This window comes from Nasonia vitripennis, chromosome 2, assembly GCF_009193385.2.
Source record: "Nasonia vitripennis strain AsymCx chromosome 2, Nvit_psr_1.1, whole genome shotgun sequence".
NCBI classification, from domain to species: domain Eukaryota; kingdom Metazoa; phylum Arthropoda; class Insecta; order Hymenoptera; family Pteromalidae; genus Nasonia; species Nasonia vitripennis.
In genome coordinates, this window is record NC_045758.1 from 18,788,186 (window position 1) to 18,807,349 (window position 19,164).

The 19,164-nt window shown below is 45.4% G+C and overlaps 1 protein-coding gene across 9 annotated transcripts in view; it reads left to right on the forward strand.

Annotated features, from left to right (window-relative positions):
* Positions 1 to 12,730, forward strand: part of LOC100117035 (furin-like protease 2) — a 113,475-nt gene extending 100,745 nt beyond the window's left edge. For 4 of the 9 annotated variants that reach the window (XM_031923822.2, XM_031923824.2, XM_031923823.2 and 1 more), the window contains exons 10-17: positions 4,103 to 4,565; positions 5,286 to 5,473; positions 6,366 to 6,614; positions 7,744 to 8,212; positions 8,310 to 8,509; positions 8,606 to 8,887; positions 9,383 to 9,609; positions 11,008 to 12,730. In XM_031923822.2, coding sequence (XP_031779682.1) covers positions 4,103 to 4,565; positions 5,286 to 5,473; positions 6,366 to 6,614; positions 7,744 to 8,212; positions 8,310 to 8,509; positions 8,606 to 8,887; positions 9,383 to 9,609; positions 11,008 to 11,115 — 2,186 coding nt within the window. In that variant the 3' untranslated portion in view covers positions 11,116 to 12,730. Of the gene's footprint in view, positions 1 to 4,102; positions 4,566 to 5,285; positions 5,474 to 6,365; positions 6,615 to 7,743; positions 8,213 to 8,309; positions 8,510 to 8,605; positions 8,888 to 9,382; positions 9,673 to 11,007 lie in introns of all 9 variants that reach the window. The other 5 variants (XM_032596850.1, XM_031923826.2, XM_032596852.1 and 2 more) reach the window with 3 other exon arrangements.
* The last annotated feature ends 6,434 nt before the right edge of the window (positions 12,731 to 19,164 follow it).

Sequence of the window (19,164 nt, forward strand, 5' to 3'; positions counted from 1 at the left end):
GCGCGGTTCGAGAGAGGGGGGGCTTCATTCGAGAGAGCGCAAGCTTCATCGCTTTGCACGCGCGGGGCTTAAGCGATACATCGCGCGCTAGATAACATCGTTCGACGTGTTGCGCTCTGGATTTTGCTACATAAATTATCGCCGGCTGAATGACTGCAAATGCAGCTGGGTTTTTCGGGGATCGCAGCGCGCATTACCGAATGTTTCGCCTAACGCACTTTATATGCTGCGCGCGCGCCGGAGTATTAATCCGCATACGCTCCTACAGAAGCGTTATGCTGTTGTTACACGCTCCTATGTGTTTCTCGTCTTTTTTCGTTATACCCGGCGGCCGGCGGTGTTGTTGCCGATAAATTAATGCGCAGCCGCGTGCCTCGGCGCCGCACCGATCGCATCAAAGTTATCAATTTCTCCCCGATCGTTTGTTTTCGATTTGTCCGCGCGCGTATACGAAAGGCGCGAGGGCAAATTTACAAAATGATGATTTGTGCAAATCCGAGCGTGCCTCTGCCGAGCCGCGGTGCGCATATATCATTCATCGGATCGGTATATACACAAAGTTTTAGCGCCAGCAAAAATTATTGCCTCCGCACGCGCATCAGCCCCGGTGCAATATATACGAGTATTGCGCGTATATAAACGCGCTATGCGTCATATGGCACGCACGCATTTTGCAGAAAAAAAGCTCTCGCCAACAAAAGTCTTTTCTCTCCGAGGGTAAATGGAAAATGCTTGTCCTCTTGTCAGCTTTAAGAGATTTAGAGATCTTGCGCCACGAGTGCCTTTTCCCTTGTTGTATATACTATCCCTGCCGCGCGCGCAGCCTTTTATTATCTCTCCGAGAAGACGCGACTACCTTTTCTTAAACAATGGACATAATAGAAAACTTAATTCCAAGTACGAAACCGCGAAGACGAGGACGACCAAGAGATAATCCTGCGGCGAGGCACAGATAATTAATTTTCATACTTTGCGAATAGATCGTGCAATATTGTTATTCAACAACTTCGCCGGGTCCTACGTGAATTTCCTCGTTTATCAAATCATTAATGCTTCTTCAAAAGCCAAGTTATTACAGCCAGGTTATTATTATTATTATGGCATTGTTATACTGCCGGTACATATATACGCGCAGTACAGAATGCCAATGAATCGTTTTCTGGATCATTCTGCAATTGCTCTGCACATGAGTGCTCGGTCTTCCAATAGATGAACACGTTAATGCGCGTATTAATTCGGAAAAAATGCTGCTCATATACAAGCGTGTATGCGATGTGCAAATTCGAATCCCTAGCTGCTGCAAGGCAATTAAATTACATTAGAATCATCCAATCAATGGCTATTATATATCGATGAACCAATATACACAATCGATTTTACTGTCATTGCGCAATCAATTTGCCAAATTAACGGCCATTATATCTTCAGAGTGATCGAGGATAATAGAATTTCGACGACTTTGCGTTATCGAAGAACATTCTGCGTATACGCCCCCTATAGGGCTCGACGATATTTGCGATGTTTAAAATATCGATGTTTCGGATCGTTAATTCTCAAAAGCTCAAGTATCGATAACCCTGATACATATCAATTGCAAGATATCGATATTTAAATTATGTAACATGTAAAATAACTTAAAAACACCCCGCTTTTCAGGACCAAAATGTGGCCTTTCAGTCGAGAATGGAATAATAGTATATTACGATACAATAGTTCGATACGGCACGGCGTTAAGTTCCCTCGCTACGCTCGGGTGCTAATACACGCCGTGCCGTAATGGACTACTTATGCCACGAGTATATATCGTACGCTATTTTATAGCACTGACTAGCATAAATCCGCTGTCACGTCTATCCGTGGCCTAAATAGTTCATTTTTGCACCGTGCAGTTAGCGATCAGCACGGTGCAATAATGGACTATTTATGCCACCCAGTGCTATAAAATACTACATGCAACACGAGGCAAAAGTATAGATTTTTTCCTTGTGTGAGTATACCGCCCTTACGAGAATATTTTTCCCTCGGGTGCTTACTGCCCTCTAGAAAAATATTCTCGTTCAGGCACTAAACTCATCCGCGGTAAAAATCTTCTAATTTCGCCCCTGGTTGCATTCTGTACTATTTTTTGCATATGAAATAAAAAGACAATTGTTTTTAGCGTTTTATTACAATATCTTTTTTTACAAAAATTTAGATTGTTAGTTTTTACTTCTCTTAATTTAAATTATATAGTACTTTTTGGAAAGCATTGATAAAAATATTAATGACCGAAAGTTTGTTGGTATGAGACTGTTTTTGCATGAGAAAAAAGTCGCCCTATTAGCCCAACCTTGCGATTATAGTCAAATATTTAAGCGCGATTTTAGATAGTGTCGATGTTGGTGAATTTGACCAACACTTCGCATTAGATCTAATTTCTTATAACACACTATGCAAGCACACAGTACGCATAGATATACAAAAATCAATATTGTATGACAAATAATTTATTTATGGAAAATTTATTTTACCGATTATATCATCGGAAAAAAATTCAAGAACATTACCGATACCGGGGATATATCGTCTCGCATATATCGATAAAAAAATATCCATATTCCAAATATCAATACAATAATATCGCCCAGTACTAATCCCGCGCAGAAAGATTGACAGCGACGTGTAAAGCGCCACATGTACATCGCATTGCAGTGATATTCGAGGGAAAGTAGACTCATTTTGTGCTCGACCCGTGGCGAGGGACATGTACGCAAAAAGCCGTATAATTTAGAACTTTGGCAATTTGAGCTTACTCAACTCACTCGCCAGCATCGGCGAATCACCGGGAGCTCTCCAGCCTTCCCTAAGACTTCCTCGAGTGTTCTGCAGTCAAAATAAGTGGAAATCAATGTTCGAATATAAGTCAATTAAATTTCCCTCCAAAGTCTGCGCTTTGGCCAAAATGAAATATATGGCGATGAATTCCCAGCGAAAGCTCAATACGCCGCGCTCGAAAATTTGTGACGGAATTAATCACATATTGAGCTAGTCAACGAATTGCGATAATTTACTTCGATCTTGCCTCCCTTTACGTACGCGTTTATAATTAACGGTTTTCAATCATTTCAGACAAAAAAACTTTCACAAACGAATTCCAAGGAAGTTGAATCGATGTATGGGTAAATTAATCGCTTAAGGGGGTGTCGGCGCAAAAGCTTCGCAAATCTGCCACGGGGTATTTTGTATTTCCAAACTTTTAGAAAAACAGAAAGTCCGATCGAATTTTTCTTTCGGTAGAACGATTCATAAAACTTAACACTACGGCGCTACAGACTCGGTTTTTAATTTGCAGACTTTATTTAAAAAGGTTTTATGCAATAGAAAAACAGTGTTTTTAATGACGTGTCACAGACGCACACGTCTGCAACGCGAGCAGCGAAGACGAGTCAGCGATAAGAGTCCGCCGAGCCGTACTACGATGCATAGCGTCCGAATGCATCGTAGACGTTAGCTCAGTGGTTAGAGCACAGGCCTCTGGCTCTCGGGTCCGCGAGTTCGAGTCCCGTCGTCTACTTTTTCGCTTTCGACTCTGTCTCCTCTCCGTTTGTAACAGACGACATCCCCTTAATGAGCTAATTGATACAACGCATCTATATTTATTCTGATATAAACTAATGAATTGAAAGTATGGCTAAAATCTCTTATCAAACTTTTTATCGAGCGACTAATATAAATATTAACTGAATTCACTTTGAATCGATAACTTTTAATTAACAGATTTTAACTGAAATTTTTGTCAAAGCTGGAAAATGCGCGTTGATTAACATTCTTTGGCCGAAAAAAGCAAGGACACGCTTGATCAAACAAAATTATTGTTACTGTAAACTGAAAAATGACGTTTTTAATTTGGCTGCTGTTTAACGGCAACTTTTTGTTGTGCGGATATTTATTAAGCTTTTACATACTTGCACAGTCGCATGTGCACTAATGGCGAATGGGGCACGGTGTGGCTTATGTGTTGCTTTGGGGATTGTGGCATGTTGCAGTAGTGTTGGAGTATAAATATTGAACAAATAAACGATAACGAGGAATAACATTGACGTCCACTGCGATACTGTTACAGGAATTCTGAAGAAATGGCAGCTGGTATTCTACGGCACGGCATCGAACCCCATCAGGATACGCACGAAGCAATATAATCCGGTACAGGCGCCTTCCGAGGCACAGCTCAGCTCGATTCATTACCCCGCGCACTACGAGCGGGCACAGGCGCAGCCTGTTCGCGCCTCTGACTATGATTACCCGAACGCCGACTTCTTTTCTACCTCTGGCTTTCAGGCTTATCAGGACCCGTACGCCGGGGCGGCCTCCAATGTCGATCCCTCCATGACGACCCTCGACGGCTCGTCCGGGCCGCTCATGACCAACAGACTGCCGGGTGACACGGCCGCTGTTCAGCTGGACGGCTCTCTCGATCCCAGCAGGCGAGTCCAGCTGCGCGACTGCGATCCCCAGTGCGACGTCCAGGGCTGCTACGGCAAGGGCCCCACCCAGTGCGTCGCCTGCAAGAACTACCGCCTCGACAAGTCAGTCCTCACTCGCTGTTTATTAAATTTTATTCCCAATTACTTTACCGCCCATTTCGCTTTGCCCTTCCACTCGGCTTTCACTCGCATATACGCCGCCAGGTTTTTTTGTCAGTTTAATCAAACCTAGTAGAGCGCGAGCCTTTTACCTGCGGCGATACATTTTAAAGGGCAAAAGTTCAACACGCACCGTACGAGGCAATTTTTAGTTAGAGATTAATTTGCGGGATTTTATTTTGTGCGAAAGAATCATGTATACACGTGTGTGTCTTGCTCATTTTTTCGTATATTCCTATACAGGCTTTTAATCTTTCTACGCTGAGCTTCGCGTCAAAGGGGTTCAGAAAACGCGGATAGAAAAATATGAAAATAAAGGTTTCCATTCATTCAAGCTTTTATTTTGATGACCCGGCCGCGCCCTAACTGTATACAGCGATCATCTACTTCCTGGTTTGTTGGCTCAATTGAAAGCGGATGCCAGTCGCGGATAATCTGATAATCGCATATCAATCAATACCTTTCCGAATAATGAAATGCATAAGAGTACAGTGCTTGAGAGATCGAGTTGCATAAAAACAAACAGCCCCGACGAGAGCTAGCGCGACAGGGCTGAGACTCCGATAAGAGATCGCGGCGAAGTCGCATGACTCGCATCGCGGGGGCTCAAGAGTCAGCAAGAGTCATCTGTTGAACGCTGGACGGTTATAATAATGCTTGCAGCACGTGTGTAAGCCGATGCCCGCCCCGGAGCTTCCCGAACCAGGGTGGCGTTTGCTGGCCGTGCCATGAATCCTGCGAAACTTGCGCCGGCGCCGGCCAGGACTCCTGCCTCTCGTGCGCCCCGGCCCACTTACGAGTTACCGACTTGGCGGTCTGTCTTCAGCAGTGCCCCGAGGGCTACTATGAAAGTAAGTGATACAGTTACGCGCTCTGCGCTCTCGCACACTTTGCGGCTACGTCTCCTTGCGAAATTAATACCCCTAACGTGCGATCCTAACTGCGCGCTCGGGCCGCCGCATTCCCTTCCATCTTCATCCTTCTCTTTGGCGCCGGCTACGGGCAGCGCGAGCCACCGGTAGCGGCTCCCGCGCGGAGACTGATATACGCGTCGTTCCTTATACGCGATTACCCTCGAGTAGCTGCGGCGCATACCGCGCGCGACTAATTACCCCCGCGAGGCCCCGTGCGCGCTCGCTCTTATCGATACACTGCGCTTTTTCAATTTCCCCTGCGCTCTCGCGGTACTCGCGTTATTCTTGATTCGCCCTTTCGCAGAATACAGCCGTTATGTTTTTCCCCTCTCTGCGCAGCTATTGAATTCGAGTTTTTTTCGCCCTCGACGTATTCGTTTCACGCGTAAAAAAAAAACGACGCGATTTTTTTTCGTCGGATTTTTTGCGGAAACAACTTTTGACTAAATTTTGCTCCGGCATCTCCGCGTCGCGAACGACTGCTAACGAGGATACAGCGAAGCGATTTTGCAACGTATTTTTCAATAAACCGCATCCTTCCGAGAACGCCTCTCTCCGAGTAAGTCGACGAGAAGATTTAATTAACGAACGCGAAAAATCCCCTTTAACGGGCTCCCGATCAGTTGAACCCGTTGCTGCGTACGGGAAATACGAAGCAGCCGCAGATTTTGTTGTTGTTTTTTTCCGGCCGGGATTTCGATTCTTGCTGGTTCAAAAACAGAGGTAGAGTTTCGCCGGATTGAAAGAAGAAAAAATGGATGAAAAGAGAGATACGCGAGCGAGCGAGCCAGCGAGGCAGCCGCCATAATGGCCCGCGTTCGTTTTGCAGATGCGGAGAACAGCACGTGCGTGCCGTGCGAGGCGAACTGCGCGAGCTGCTCGGACCGGCCGGATCACTGCACGAGCTGCGAGCATCACCTGGTGCTGCACGAGAACAAGTGCTACGCCGCCTGCCCGCTCTACACGTACGAGACGCAGGACTACAACTGCGTGCCCTGCCACCCCAGCTGCGAGACGTGTAACGGCACCGGCGCGAATCAGTGCATCGGATGTCGATCCGGCCTCTACTCCTTCCGAGGTAAGTCTGATTCCGAGTCAGTGCGGCGCTCGCCAGCTATACAAACGAGAGAGAGAGAGAGAGAGAGAGAGAGAGAGAGAGAGAGAGAGAGAGAGAGAGAGAGAGAGAGAGAGAGAGAGAGAGAGATTTACTGCAACGGGTTTGACGGCTTTCCAAGCGCAATTCGCACAATTGCCAAGCGTTGCACACCGGCTACCTACTTCGTCTCGCCGCAACTCGCTTACACAACAGTAAAAAGCTTCCTCGCTTTCCACTCCATTCCTCGCCTCGGACTCTCACTCTCTATTTCTCTGCCTGCTCCCTCGCCTCCTCGTCCTTGCTCGAAGATTTCATTTTTCCCATCGCTCTCTCACACTGGCCGACTCGGAGGGCCAGAAAAAGACTCGGAGATGATTCGCCAAATGGCGCGCGCTCTCTCGCAATCGTGCGGCGCCGGGAAAAATTCTAATTACGCTCCCAGCGGAATAGACGCGCGCACTCTCCGTCGCGAGCTTTGTTTATTTGGCTTTTGTTTGAACAACCATTTTGTAATTGGAAACACAAATTTACTGGCAATCAGCAAATGGAAAAGCCGGCGTCGTTGAAAAAGCCGGCGTGCGCTCTTCCCCGGCGAAAGGAGCTCTGAACTTGCTTCTCATATTCACGGGCCGCGCTATGCTATGCTGCGCATTTTTTAGATGCTCCTATACACCTACCTATACACCGTGCGGCGTATAAGTTTTCGTAATTCTCATCGCATCGGGAGATCATTATCCGGAACGCGCGCACAAGGCGCCTCCGCGATTAAAGCCGAACGGCATATAGGTCGCGAGTGGAAAGAGGCCGGGCACGGCAAGGCGCTCGTCGACAGTATTCGTAAGTACATACAATTATGCTGCGAGTGCATCAACGAAATCAAGGAAAATCATAGTCGAGTCACCGAAGCGGAAAATGAGGCTAAGTATGCCCGCGCGCACTTCCAAAGGCTTTCCGCCCGCGAAAACTTGAGCCCCGAGTTGCAGCCGAAAGCTTTCGAGACTCGAAGAGAGTTCGGCGAAATTCGGGGCGGACTCGCGCGAGGGAGTTGATATAGCTGGGCCGCGATGGCGAGACAAAGCCCGTATAGAAGGTGTTGTGCGTGCGGTTGCAGGCGAGTGCCGGCGTTCCTGCCCGAGCGGCTTCAGCGCGGACAAGAAGCGGCGCGAGTGCGTGCCCTGCCCGCCCGGCTGCGCCAACTGCACCGCCTCGAGCTGCACGAGCTGTGAGGCCGGCTGGAGCCTGAACAAGAAGGGCCTCTGCGCGCCGGAGTCGCGCTCGCGCTGCGACAGCTTCGAGTTCTACGAGGATGGCCACTGCAAGCGCTGCCACTCGACCTGCGAGAGCTGCGCCGGCCCGACCGAGGAGTTCTGCATCACCTGCCAGAGCCCCCTGCTCCTGCAGGGCAAGCGCTGCGTCGCCCAGTGCGACACCGGCTACTACTCCGAGCTCAGGAGCTCCAGGCCCGTCTGCGTGCCCTGCCTCCACACCTGCACCAGCTGCGTCTCCAGGCTCAACTGCACCTCCTGCCAGGACGGGCTGCAGCTCCAGAGCGGCGAATGCAGGTCCTCCTGCGCTCACGGGTAATTAGAGTGCCTCGTATACCTCTCGTATACGTATATCCATCAGGCCCCAAATGTCGATCGCTTCTCGAAATCGCAATGACCTTCTCCCCGACAGGTACTACAGCGACAGGGGTCAGTGCGCCAAGTGCTACTTGTCTTGCAAGACCTGCTCTGGACCAAGGAGGGATCAGTGCGTGAGCTGTCCGAAGGGCTGGCAGCTGGCCGCGGGCGAGTGCCACCCCGAGTGTCCGGAGGGCTACTTCAAAACCACCTACGGCTGTCAGAAGTGCCACCACTACTGTCACACTTGCAAAGGTAACGGGAGTGCCGTTTGATTAAAGAATTTCATCGGCCACAGTTTTTCCTTCGAGCGTATTAGCCAGCGGTGCGGCTTCGTCCGTCTGTTTTCAGGAGAGGGGCCGCAGGAGTGCACCTCCTGCCCGCCGCACTCGATGCTGGAGACCGGCATGTGCATGGCCTGTCTAGGGACCCAGTACTACGACCACCCGACGCGCCTCTGCAGGAACTGCCACCTGGATTGCCACAGGTGCACGGGTCCCGGCAAGTTCAGCTGCTCGGGCTGCGCGCCGCCGCTGCACCTCGACAAGCTCAACAACCAGTGCGTGCCCTGCTGCAAGGGCGAGGAGAAGCTCGACGAGACCGAAGAGTGCTGCGTCTGTGATCCCGAGACCGGTAGGTCAATCTCTGCCGGTGCTGCAGCTGCTCGCTTTTCTTTATCTCTCTCTGTGTTGCTGCTGCTGCTGCTGCTGCTGCTGCTGCAGTACAAACGAGCCAGCGCACACACCCACACACTCGCGAACTTTTATCCATTTTCAGCGCGAGTGCACGCAAGCGTAACTTGCTTCTGTGCGCTGTTCTCTTTGAGCGCTGAGCGCGCCAGGCAAGGTCTCTTTGCGCTCGGCTGCACTGAATCAACCCTCCAGAAACAATTCTACAAACGTTGAACTCGGCATTAATTCACACACGCGTGTGTTACGCTCGCTCTTCGCCTTGTCTCTTATACTGTAGGCCTGTATCTGGCACCTACGCTCCCGAGATAAGATTCGCATTAGTCGACTTTGATGTGCGCGCGCGAGTGTGTGTGTGTGTGTGTGCACGCGCGGACGCTCGCCGTGAATTATTTGCCATTAATTAAGCCGAGCCCTTGTTCGCGTTTTGATTTGACAGGTGGCTGCAGGAACAGCTCTCCGGCCGGTAAAAGAAGAGTTCCTGGAGCCGAGTTTACACCCATGGAGAAGGCCAAGCTGAACGCTCTGTCGGAAGCTAGCGATTCGAACGGCTTCGATTTGAAGGACGAGTCGACGGATTTCGCCGTGACAGCGGCCACCACGCTGGCCGTGGCCATCTGCGTGGCTTCCATCGCGATATTCGCCACGATATTCGTCGCACTTCAGGTACACTTGCGCAGTTGCGCAAAAGTTACCAAACGCAATACCAGAATGTGACGCACTCAAAAAGTAATTTCTCACTTAGTTTCGGTTAAATATTTACTCCCTCCAATATGATCCTAGTTTGGCTGCTTGCAAATTATTCACGCAGAGTGCAGACCCCGTTGAAGCTTTATATTTACTCAGTTTTTTCTCTTATCGATTTCTAACGAACTGCAGACCTTTGACACGTCTCCAGTTCGTATAGTCACTTGAGTGTTGCACTTTACTCATAGTTTTCGATTAATTATTGTCATTCTCATGTTACACTGCATAATTACTTATTCGTGGGGTTTCACAAAGCATCCTCTGCACCTCTCGCACACGGTACACTTGCGCAGATCTGATTTCGTGGTACACGAGCCTTTTATTTGTCGCAGTTTGTCTCGTGATATGGTCCATGCGAGGCCGCGACGAAGCCTCATCTACTTCAATGCGCGCATGCACATTGTACTTACAGGAGTATCACACACCTTTTCAATTTTTTGATTCGCATTCGAGGAAGATGAGGCTTTCACTTTTGCTACACGAATCAGCTGACATATACCATAACAATATCATAACATGCCATATAGCATTCCGTAACATTCTATGCACTTGGGCCTCCACTGCACAGTGGGTGTCAAAAAAGGAGGAATAAAAATTTCACAGGAAAAAATCATTCAATGAATTCCTCCAAGCGGGTAAATGTTCGTTTAGTTGTGTATTTTAAGGATCCAAGCCCCTCAGGCTGATCCCCCGTAAGGAAAAATTACCCTAGAGCTAGTATGTACTCCATTAACCTTAACCGATTTTTGCTAAAACCGCTAAATTTGGTATATTTTCGATTACTCATTTATTTTACTGGAAAAGTTTTAACAGTACATTGTGCATCAAGGGAAGAAAAAGGGCTACTTCGAGCGAGGGTGAGGCGTTAAGCATGAGACATAGACGAGTGCTGAAAACACCTCACCCAAGTCTGAAATAGCCTTTCTTCCTATGGTACACCTATACTTAGCCTATTTTCTCTCCTTGATACACAATGTACCATTACGGCCAATTTGAACGTTTTCTCAACTATTTTTATTCACTTTTATGAACATTTTCGTTTCCCCCGAGCAAACATTTTATTTCGCAATAATCGGTTAAGGTTAATGGGGTACACACTAGCTCTGGGGTAATTTTTCCTTACGGGGGGATCAGTCTGATGAGGGACATGGATCCTTAAAATACACTACAACTAAACGAACATTATCCCGCTTGGAGGAATCTAGTGGATGATTTTTTTTCCGTGAATTTTTCCTCTTTTCTGACCCATCGGCTCCACTGTGCACTGGTTCCTAAACAGTCAACAGGCACTGATGCAGCATCGTTAACTCTTTTCAGACAATGTCGAACAGACGAGAAGTCGCCATGGGATACACACAATTGGCTGTGAGGATGGAACCCTCGGACGAAATGGACGTCGATGATACAACGGAGCTGATGACGTAGGCCGATTGTCCCATGTATCCAATGACTAGACCTTTGCTTTCTTACTCGTCTTGCGACGCTTGACGAAATTCAAGGTTGCCGAGTCATCAGAATACATACGAACATACAAAAAAGTAAGCGGAACAAACATAAAAAAGGGTGTATGCTCGGGTATCCAGACTCGTTGCAGTGCGTCGGCACGAGTTAGGATGTGCTGTTGCGTGCACTGACCAACAAGAAACTGAGACAGATTCAGAGATGCGAGCATGTTCCGAATGTTTCTTAAGTGCAAAGAAAAGGATGAGAGAACGCGCGAAAGAGATAGATAGAGAGAGAGAGAGAGAGAGAGAGACAGAGAGAGAGAGAGAGAATAAGAGAGCGAAAGAGAGCGAGAAAGAAATAAATGAAATAATAAAAAATGATGTACAGAAAAAGCGGATGTTTGAGTGCGAGCATGGCTGCGTTTTCAAAGTGTTTTTGCGTTGCGTGCGAGTGATGCTAACAAACAAAACTTAATGGAAGATAAATGGTAAAAATATATTAAAAAGACAATGCGGTGGCAATGAATTGTATTAAAACCTTCTCACTTGGATTCCTTCGGCCAGTGTGCAAACTGCCATTTTTTACGACGTGTTGCGCGGGAAGTTTTTATCAGGAATTAAATGAAAATAATTGAAAACCCGAAAAAGAATTTAATTATAAATAATCGGAAATTAACGAGCTGAGATGTGAAGAGAACGGACGAAAAAGAAAGCTAGTGTAAAGTGCCTGATTAGTGACACCTCTTCACCGGTGTTCCCTTTCTCGTCCTTCCGTCGTCTACTTTTGTGCTTTTATTTTTAATCAGTATTTTATTTTTTCGTAAAACGCTACGAGGTGAATCAGAAGTTAGTTATATCAATCAAGTTAATAAAAAGTAGATAGAAATAAATTTTTAAAGAGTATAACGTTGACCTGTCGAATCACAGTCGATCGGAGAGCTTACCAGCTTCAGAATCTCGTTATCTGAGTCCCGTAATTTATAAGGAAGCGTCCTTTGATCAGTTCTGCAAGTAGCGCAAGGATGATCGTTATCCTTCGTTTTTATGTACGACTTTTATATTGTAATTATACGACACGCTCATGCAGCTTCTCACTATGTACCCGAAACGTCACAAACCGATTTTTAGACATGTTTGTTGATACTTTGTTACTTATGAGCCTTTTCTTATATCAACTTTATTTACTATATTGTTATATACGTATATTGTATTTTGTTAATTAATAAAACTTTTAAACACAAACATTCTGCTGCTGCTTTCTTGTCGGCGTACTTATTATGAGCTATACGAGGAAGCCGCGATGGAGAATGCTACACTTCATTGAATTCAAGTGACTAACAAAATAAGCAGAATTACGAAAGAACGTTACGATCAGTCCACCGTGAATTTGTTGCGATACTCTTAAGGGCTAACATCCGCACTATGTGAATATTGAATTTGTCCTCGTGATTTGATATGATACTATTATTGTACTTTTATTATGAGCGCGATCATGAATATATATATATATATATATATATAGATATACATATACAATCTACATATCTTGTTATTCATTTTCCTAATAAACAAACATTTTTACTTCTAAAAATAAACTCATTTCTAATTCACAACCAACTTTTATTCTGCGACTTTCGAGAGAACGATAAACGCACGCTAAAAAGGTAAGTGTGCACGAAATTATCTGGGCACGTAGGTAGGTGACAATGAAAAAAAACCGAAGCGCAAAAATGATTGGCACATTCAGAGAAAAAGTTTTCTATTAAAAATATAAGAGAGGAAAAAGGCGGGGAAAAAATTATGATGAAAAGATGAACGACAGCTTCCCCGGGGATTTCCGTTCAGGGGCTGAAATAACACAGCTTCCGCTCTCGAGCGATTACACAACGGCTCAGTAACCCTGGCTCGAAAGTTCTCTTCCTCTTTCTCCCTCTTTCTCTGTCTCTCGGTCTAGCTGCCGTTGCCGGCTCTTCGCATGGCTTCATTATGCGGTCTGTGCTAATTTTTTGAGGCGCAAGTGCACGGGCTGGCGACGCTGACGGGAGAGAATGAAAAGAACTCGCGTGCGCGCGGCTTAATTATGCTGCGAAAAATGTTCTCAGCGGAGGACGGCCTCGTTGTTCTGAAGCCATGGAAGGCCAGAGCGGAAGCTGACTACAGACTCGACGGGAAGCAGAAAAAAGACTGGGCCGACTGAGTATAGTGAGGGAGGAATGGTCGCGCGGCTGCTGCAGCGCAGCGTATAAAACCATCAGATAATAGATGGATCAAGGCGAAGGCGGTAAAAAGAAGAACGCAAGGCAGGAGAGGGAGTGAAAAAAGTCGGCCGAAGAAAGACTGGGATATAGCAAAGGGGACGCGCAACACGTTATTCTCTCAGGGCCGGGCTACACACGGGCCTTTCCTTCTGATTCCGAAGATAAGCTTTTTATCTTTGGACTCTTACCCTTTTTATTAAATCACCCGAACTAAAGTAATTAGACTCATTATCTTCCTCAACATTTCCATTATTATTTTTTTATCGTCCTTTGAAATATTTTTTTTTCATCTTCTTATTATTCTTTTATCTCTCATCTCATATATTTATTCTTCGCATATGGTATCCTTCGCATAAGAATCATTTAAATCGCTACATTATGTAACTGAGAAGCTCGACTAATTTGATACACAAAAACCTATCCAACGAATTCTTCCTTTGATCGCCCACGACGACGAAGTATATATAAAACTTGAAATGTGATTATAAAATTTGGAAATATAGTACTACCGAATATTGTATTTCGTTGGGAAGCAAGCGAGATAGTTTTGAATTTATAAACGTGGAATTTGGCCCCAGTTTAACGGAAATCTGAGCAGTGGAGAGGTGGCGGGCTACCAAAGATCGAGGTGATTAAATTAGTATCGTACTTGAGTGGCATTTTATTTAATAATTTTTACAAACTTATGATAAGAGTATAAGCGGTAATAAGCACTTGGCAAAAGTTATATACGAGCTCTAGGTTTCTCCATGTGAAAATCCAACGTCATGAGCAAGCGTCGTAATGAACAGTTAGTTCCATCTAATATATTGAGGAATTTCGTCGACTGTTACACGTTTAAATGCTCTAAATCTGTTATAGAGTGATTTTTTCACTTTCTTTTAGAGTCACTATACTCTGAAGATTAGCGTGCAACCATATACGATGGTTTGAAATGAGGATGAAAATGATGAACCCTATCGAAAAGTATCGAGTGGAGTAACTTTCTCGATCTCATAAAGTTCACCAACAGCTTTTTAAATCAAGATAAGACAAAAATTGGCGGTCTCTGTGAGCTACAATTATTTATTTACCGTATAAAAAATTTTAAATTTATTATTTTTTTTTTTAATTCATATACGTATAAGTAAGTTTGATACTCTTAATTTTTAAATGTGATAACGATATTATTCCCCGTGATGTCGGTTCACACTGAGAAAAAAACAAAATTAGGGTTACCGGAGAGTCCGGTAGTCACTACCGGCGTTGCTCAAGTAAGCATTGACAAGTAGCCCTAACCGGAGAAAGTCCGGTAGCCAGTACCGGACAAAATCCATAGGCCAGAGTAGATGAATTTTCGAACTCGTGCTACCGCATCTACATTGTTCGTAAACTAGAAAATTATCAATAATAGATAATATGATCGATTAATGCAGTATACCCAGAAGCAAAATGCTATTTAGGAGCAAGACAGCGTAGGTACATTTAGAGGTTATGTTGGACTCCGGCTCTGGCTACTGGAGTCTCCGGTTGTGGCTACCGGAGACTCTCCAGTTGGTGCTACTTTGTGCTATCAAGTAACCCTAACTTTATTTTTTTCTCAGTGCAGGGATCTGTCGAGGACTGACGCTCTCGTCCCTTATGAGCGTCTCCGAAATATAAAAGAGCTAAACAACACAACGATTTCCTACGCTTACAAGAGATTCATAGAAAAATATTTTCAAATTGAGGCCTATATATTTCACCCCTTCTCCCCACCATATATGTGCAAATCCACAGAAAACCGAATACTTCAGGGGGGTCTGAGTGAACAAAATTGAAATTTGAGGGCACACCTACCAGACCAACTTTTTTGGGTTCCTTATGCCACCCAGAGCTGTGCACCAAAGTTGTCTAAGCTTGAAAATAGCAAAAAATTATGAAAACTTGGATTTTTTAAGAAAATCAACGATTTTTCCCATTTTTTAAATTCTTACAATTTTTGATTCGGGCGGTCAATTTTAACCATCCGGCCTTCAAATTACAGCTCTTTTCTTCTTATTTTGCTTTCAAAATTTAGATCAACATTTTAATTGTTTGATCAGCTACACGTATGCCCATCAATTATGGCTTTTTTTGGATCTTTTTCATTGCCACACACACACACACACACATATATATATATATATATATATATATATATATATATATATATATATATATATATATATATATACACAGCTGATAAAACTAATAAAATGTTCAATCTGATTTTTGAAAGCAAAATAAGAAGAAAATGGCTTTAATTTGAGGGCCGGGTGGTTAAAATTGACCGCTCGAATAAAAAGTTATAAGGATTTTAAATCTGGGAAAAATCGCTGATTTTCGTAAAAAATCCATAAGGTTTCATGATTTTTTGCTATTTTGAAGTTTAGACAACTTTTTACCCAGGCAACCATTTTTAACCCCCCAGCCCTCAAATTAAATGTTAATTTCCCATATAAGAGAAATCAAACTGCCCGGCAAAAAATAGGTATTTTGATATCGCGGGAACCCAAGGTTTTTCGTGTTCTGGGTACCTAAGGAACCCAAAAAAGTTGGTCTGTTAGATGTGCCCTCATATTTCAATTTTCTTTATTCAGACCCTCTGAAGTGTCCGGTTTTCTGTGGATTTGCACATTTGCCTATTTACTCGGGCGCAAGGAAACACTTGGAAAGAAATTTTTTTTCACCGTGCACGTTCGTTGGCTGAAGGTCCAAGGGAAAGGGAACGGTCAAGATCGTTGTTTCGGACAGATTCGAGCGAAGGAGCGCGACGAGAACCGAGTGCGGCGAGTTCGAGTAACAGGCGTTCCTCCGCGGCTAAGTCTGCATCTGCATGGATCGGCAATGCACACGCGTACAATAAAAACTATGCCTAATTAGTATAGTAAGTTTGCGCGCTCGGTCAACTAGGCGAGCGATCAAACGGACAGACTGATCGACGTGAGTCAGTCATCTCTCGTGCCCTTCGACGGGGAGATTCATATCATCGCGAGCAATAAGCATTCGACGTTGATACATCTTATTGTAACCCCAAAAGGAAGTAGAAATCGCTCGTTAACTGCGGCACGCTTTCCGTTTAGAGAGCGTGAATAATATTTTATCGCTATAATCTTAGTGCAAATTTGAGTATACAGATTTTACAACCTCAATAATAGGTAATATATAATAAACTCAGTCAACAGAATAGCGGAATTGTAATATACTGCTTGCTCGTATATAACATCGAACGCGTCTGTCTGCGTAGCAAGTCAACCTATAGCCGTGCGTTCGCGCAATAACAAGAATTTCGGAAGGGTTGGGATTCTTCTGGGAGATTTCTCTGAACTAGGGAGGAAACTCGGAATACGCTGAACCGGACGGGTCGGACGACTCCTGGGGTGATCGATTCTGGATTTCCAAGCCGTCTCATCTGACCATCACGAGAAGAGCTCATCATAGGTGGCGACTCAAGATGCACATATAAACATCATCCAGAATCGATATTCACATTTTCCTACCAACACAGCTACGAGGCTACGTCCCCAGTCATCAGCTACGACTGGGATCGATATTCGCATCCACCCACAAAAAGCTGCGAAGCACACCGTACCTTACACACTATATCTTAGAGCTCATCAAATTAATGTTATTCTGGAAAATACACAGATAGTCCTTGGTGCTGTAATTATTTCAATTTGTCGTCGTAATCGTTACAACCCGTACGTTCTATTGCATTAAATTCAATTTATAACATATCTTGTTTTTACGCGTTTTTTAATTAGAAGTTTCAACACATAACGGTAGTCAAAAACTCGCAACAGGTTGTCGCAAAAAATTCTGTTTCAGTAGTTTGTTATCCTCGTGCGTGGAGTACGAATATGCTCAAATTTTTTGTTTGCGATGTCTAGAACTTTTGATTACATGGGCAACGCCAAACTTTGGTTCAAAATGCATTTTTAATCTGTTGCATAAAGCTGAACATTGGCATGCTTTCAACTTGATTTACGCTTTTCAACGTGCAATTTTTAAAAAACTGCAATCATATAATATCCACTTGCGTTCAAAGTGAAGAACTTCTTATATTTTCGCTGACTAAACTATTCAAAGTACCGACTAAACTGCACACATAAAATAGCCTACACGAAAAAACTCTACACAATCGCATAACCTATTGTTGGATCATTTGTTACTATACAATAGGTTATACACTTGTGTAGAGTTTCTCAGTGTGCTAAAATAATAATAAATAGGTGTAGGATATTTCTGTGTAGAGTTTAGACGGTGTCATGCACTTGATATTTATAATACAGACAGAAAAATAAAAGACTGACGAACGATAATCTAAATTATCCAGGGTAAGAAGTAGGGTGACTGTATTCAGTTTCAGCCGCGTTACCGTTGCTACGTATTTCATTTTATGTAGGTTATCTTTGTTATGATGCTGGCGTATTTTCAACGAATGAAAAAATTGAGTAAAAGTTGAGCTCGGCCGGTTTGAGGAGCGATTTAGTGGTGCAAGAGATGCTCAGCTCGGGAGGGCAAAGAAGCGAGCAGGTGGCGACTTGACGTAACGGAGAGTATGAAAGAAATTAAGCCGTAAGGAGTTTGTCGAGCGAGGCGGTGCAGTGTGTACAGTGCGGAGTGTAGCGCGCGAGCCGGATCGAGGAAGGAATAACGAGCGCGAAGCGGAAATTGGTCATCCGAGTGGAGCAAGCGCTGGAGTTTTGTGTATACACGGCATAAAGGATTTCACGGCGGATTTCCTACAAGCGCGAAACAGAGCTTTTTCCTCGATCCGGCTCGCGGCGCGCGGAAAGAGCTACTGCTATATATAAGTACACGGCCTCTTCTCCGAATCTCGGGGGCGATATCAGAGCGCGTCGACGCCGCGTGCAGAGCTGCACTCCTTTGGCGCGCGATACAGCGAAAAGGGCGAAGAGGAGCGGGGGACTACGTGTATGTATATAGCGACTGAAAGTACAGCCAGGCACGTCCCGGCGCGAGCGCGAGACGCCGCCGAAGATAAATAAGGCAAAGGATCGACTCGAGCCCCGCGGAGGGTGAAATGAAAATAAAAGATTTCCCGGCGAAGCGTGGAATCGAGGAGCTGCTCGAGAAAGAGATAGAGAGCGCAAAAAAGACGTGTGCGGCTCGCCGGCTCGACGGGCCTGCAGTACAAGTTAAGAGGCGCAGGATCAACGGCTCGCGGCCGTAAACTGTCGTTGTACGCCTGCTAACTCGTTGCGCGGGAGCAAATGCCTCGGCCGATCAAAGAGTACATCTGAAAACATTACGCTCGAGCGAGAGGCGGCGGCGCACACAGCTATATATACTGCGCACCGGCATACTCTGCTTTTATCGCCGCATCGACTCGCGGCCATTGCGCGTGCTTAATGCTTTTACATCGGGGAATACATCTGATATTGCCGGCAATTCCGAGGCCAGTTTCCAAGTTCCTCTCCCGTTTTTATTGGCCGAACAAGTGTAACTGAATAGTCCAGAAGAATCCGGCGTTATTCGCTTATACCGCCTTTATGCGGAAAGAGGCGCCTCGTTTGCGCGCAGCTTTTTGCCGATGCTGCAGCGACGACGAGTTAAATATAATAAAAGAAAGGCAGGTTGCGAATGCAGCGCCGCGGGACGTAACGGCTCTCTCTTTCTCTCTGTCGAGTGGCTTCCTTCTTCTCAGTCCAGGACCATCGCTCGTCGGCGCGCGCGCACCTCACTACACGCTCCGAGAACGACTCTTTATTGATGGGCTCCGTAACTAGGCGCCTTCGATCCCCGGC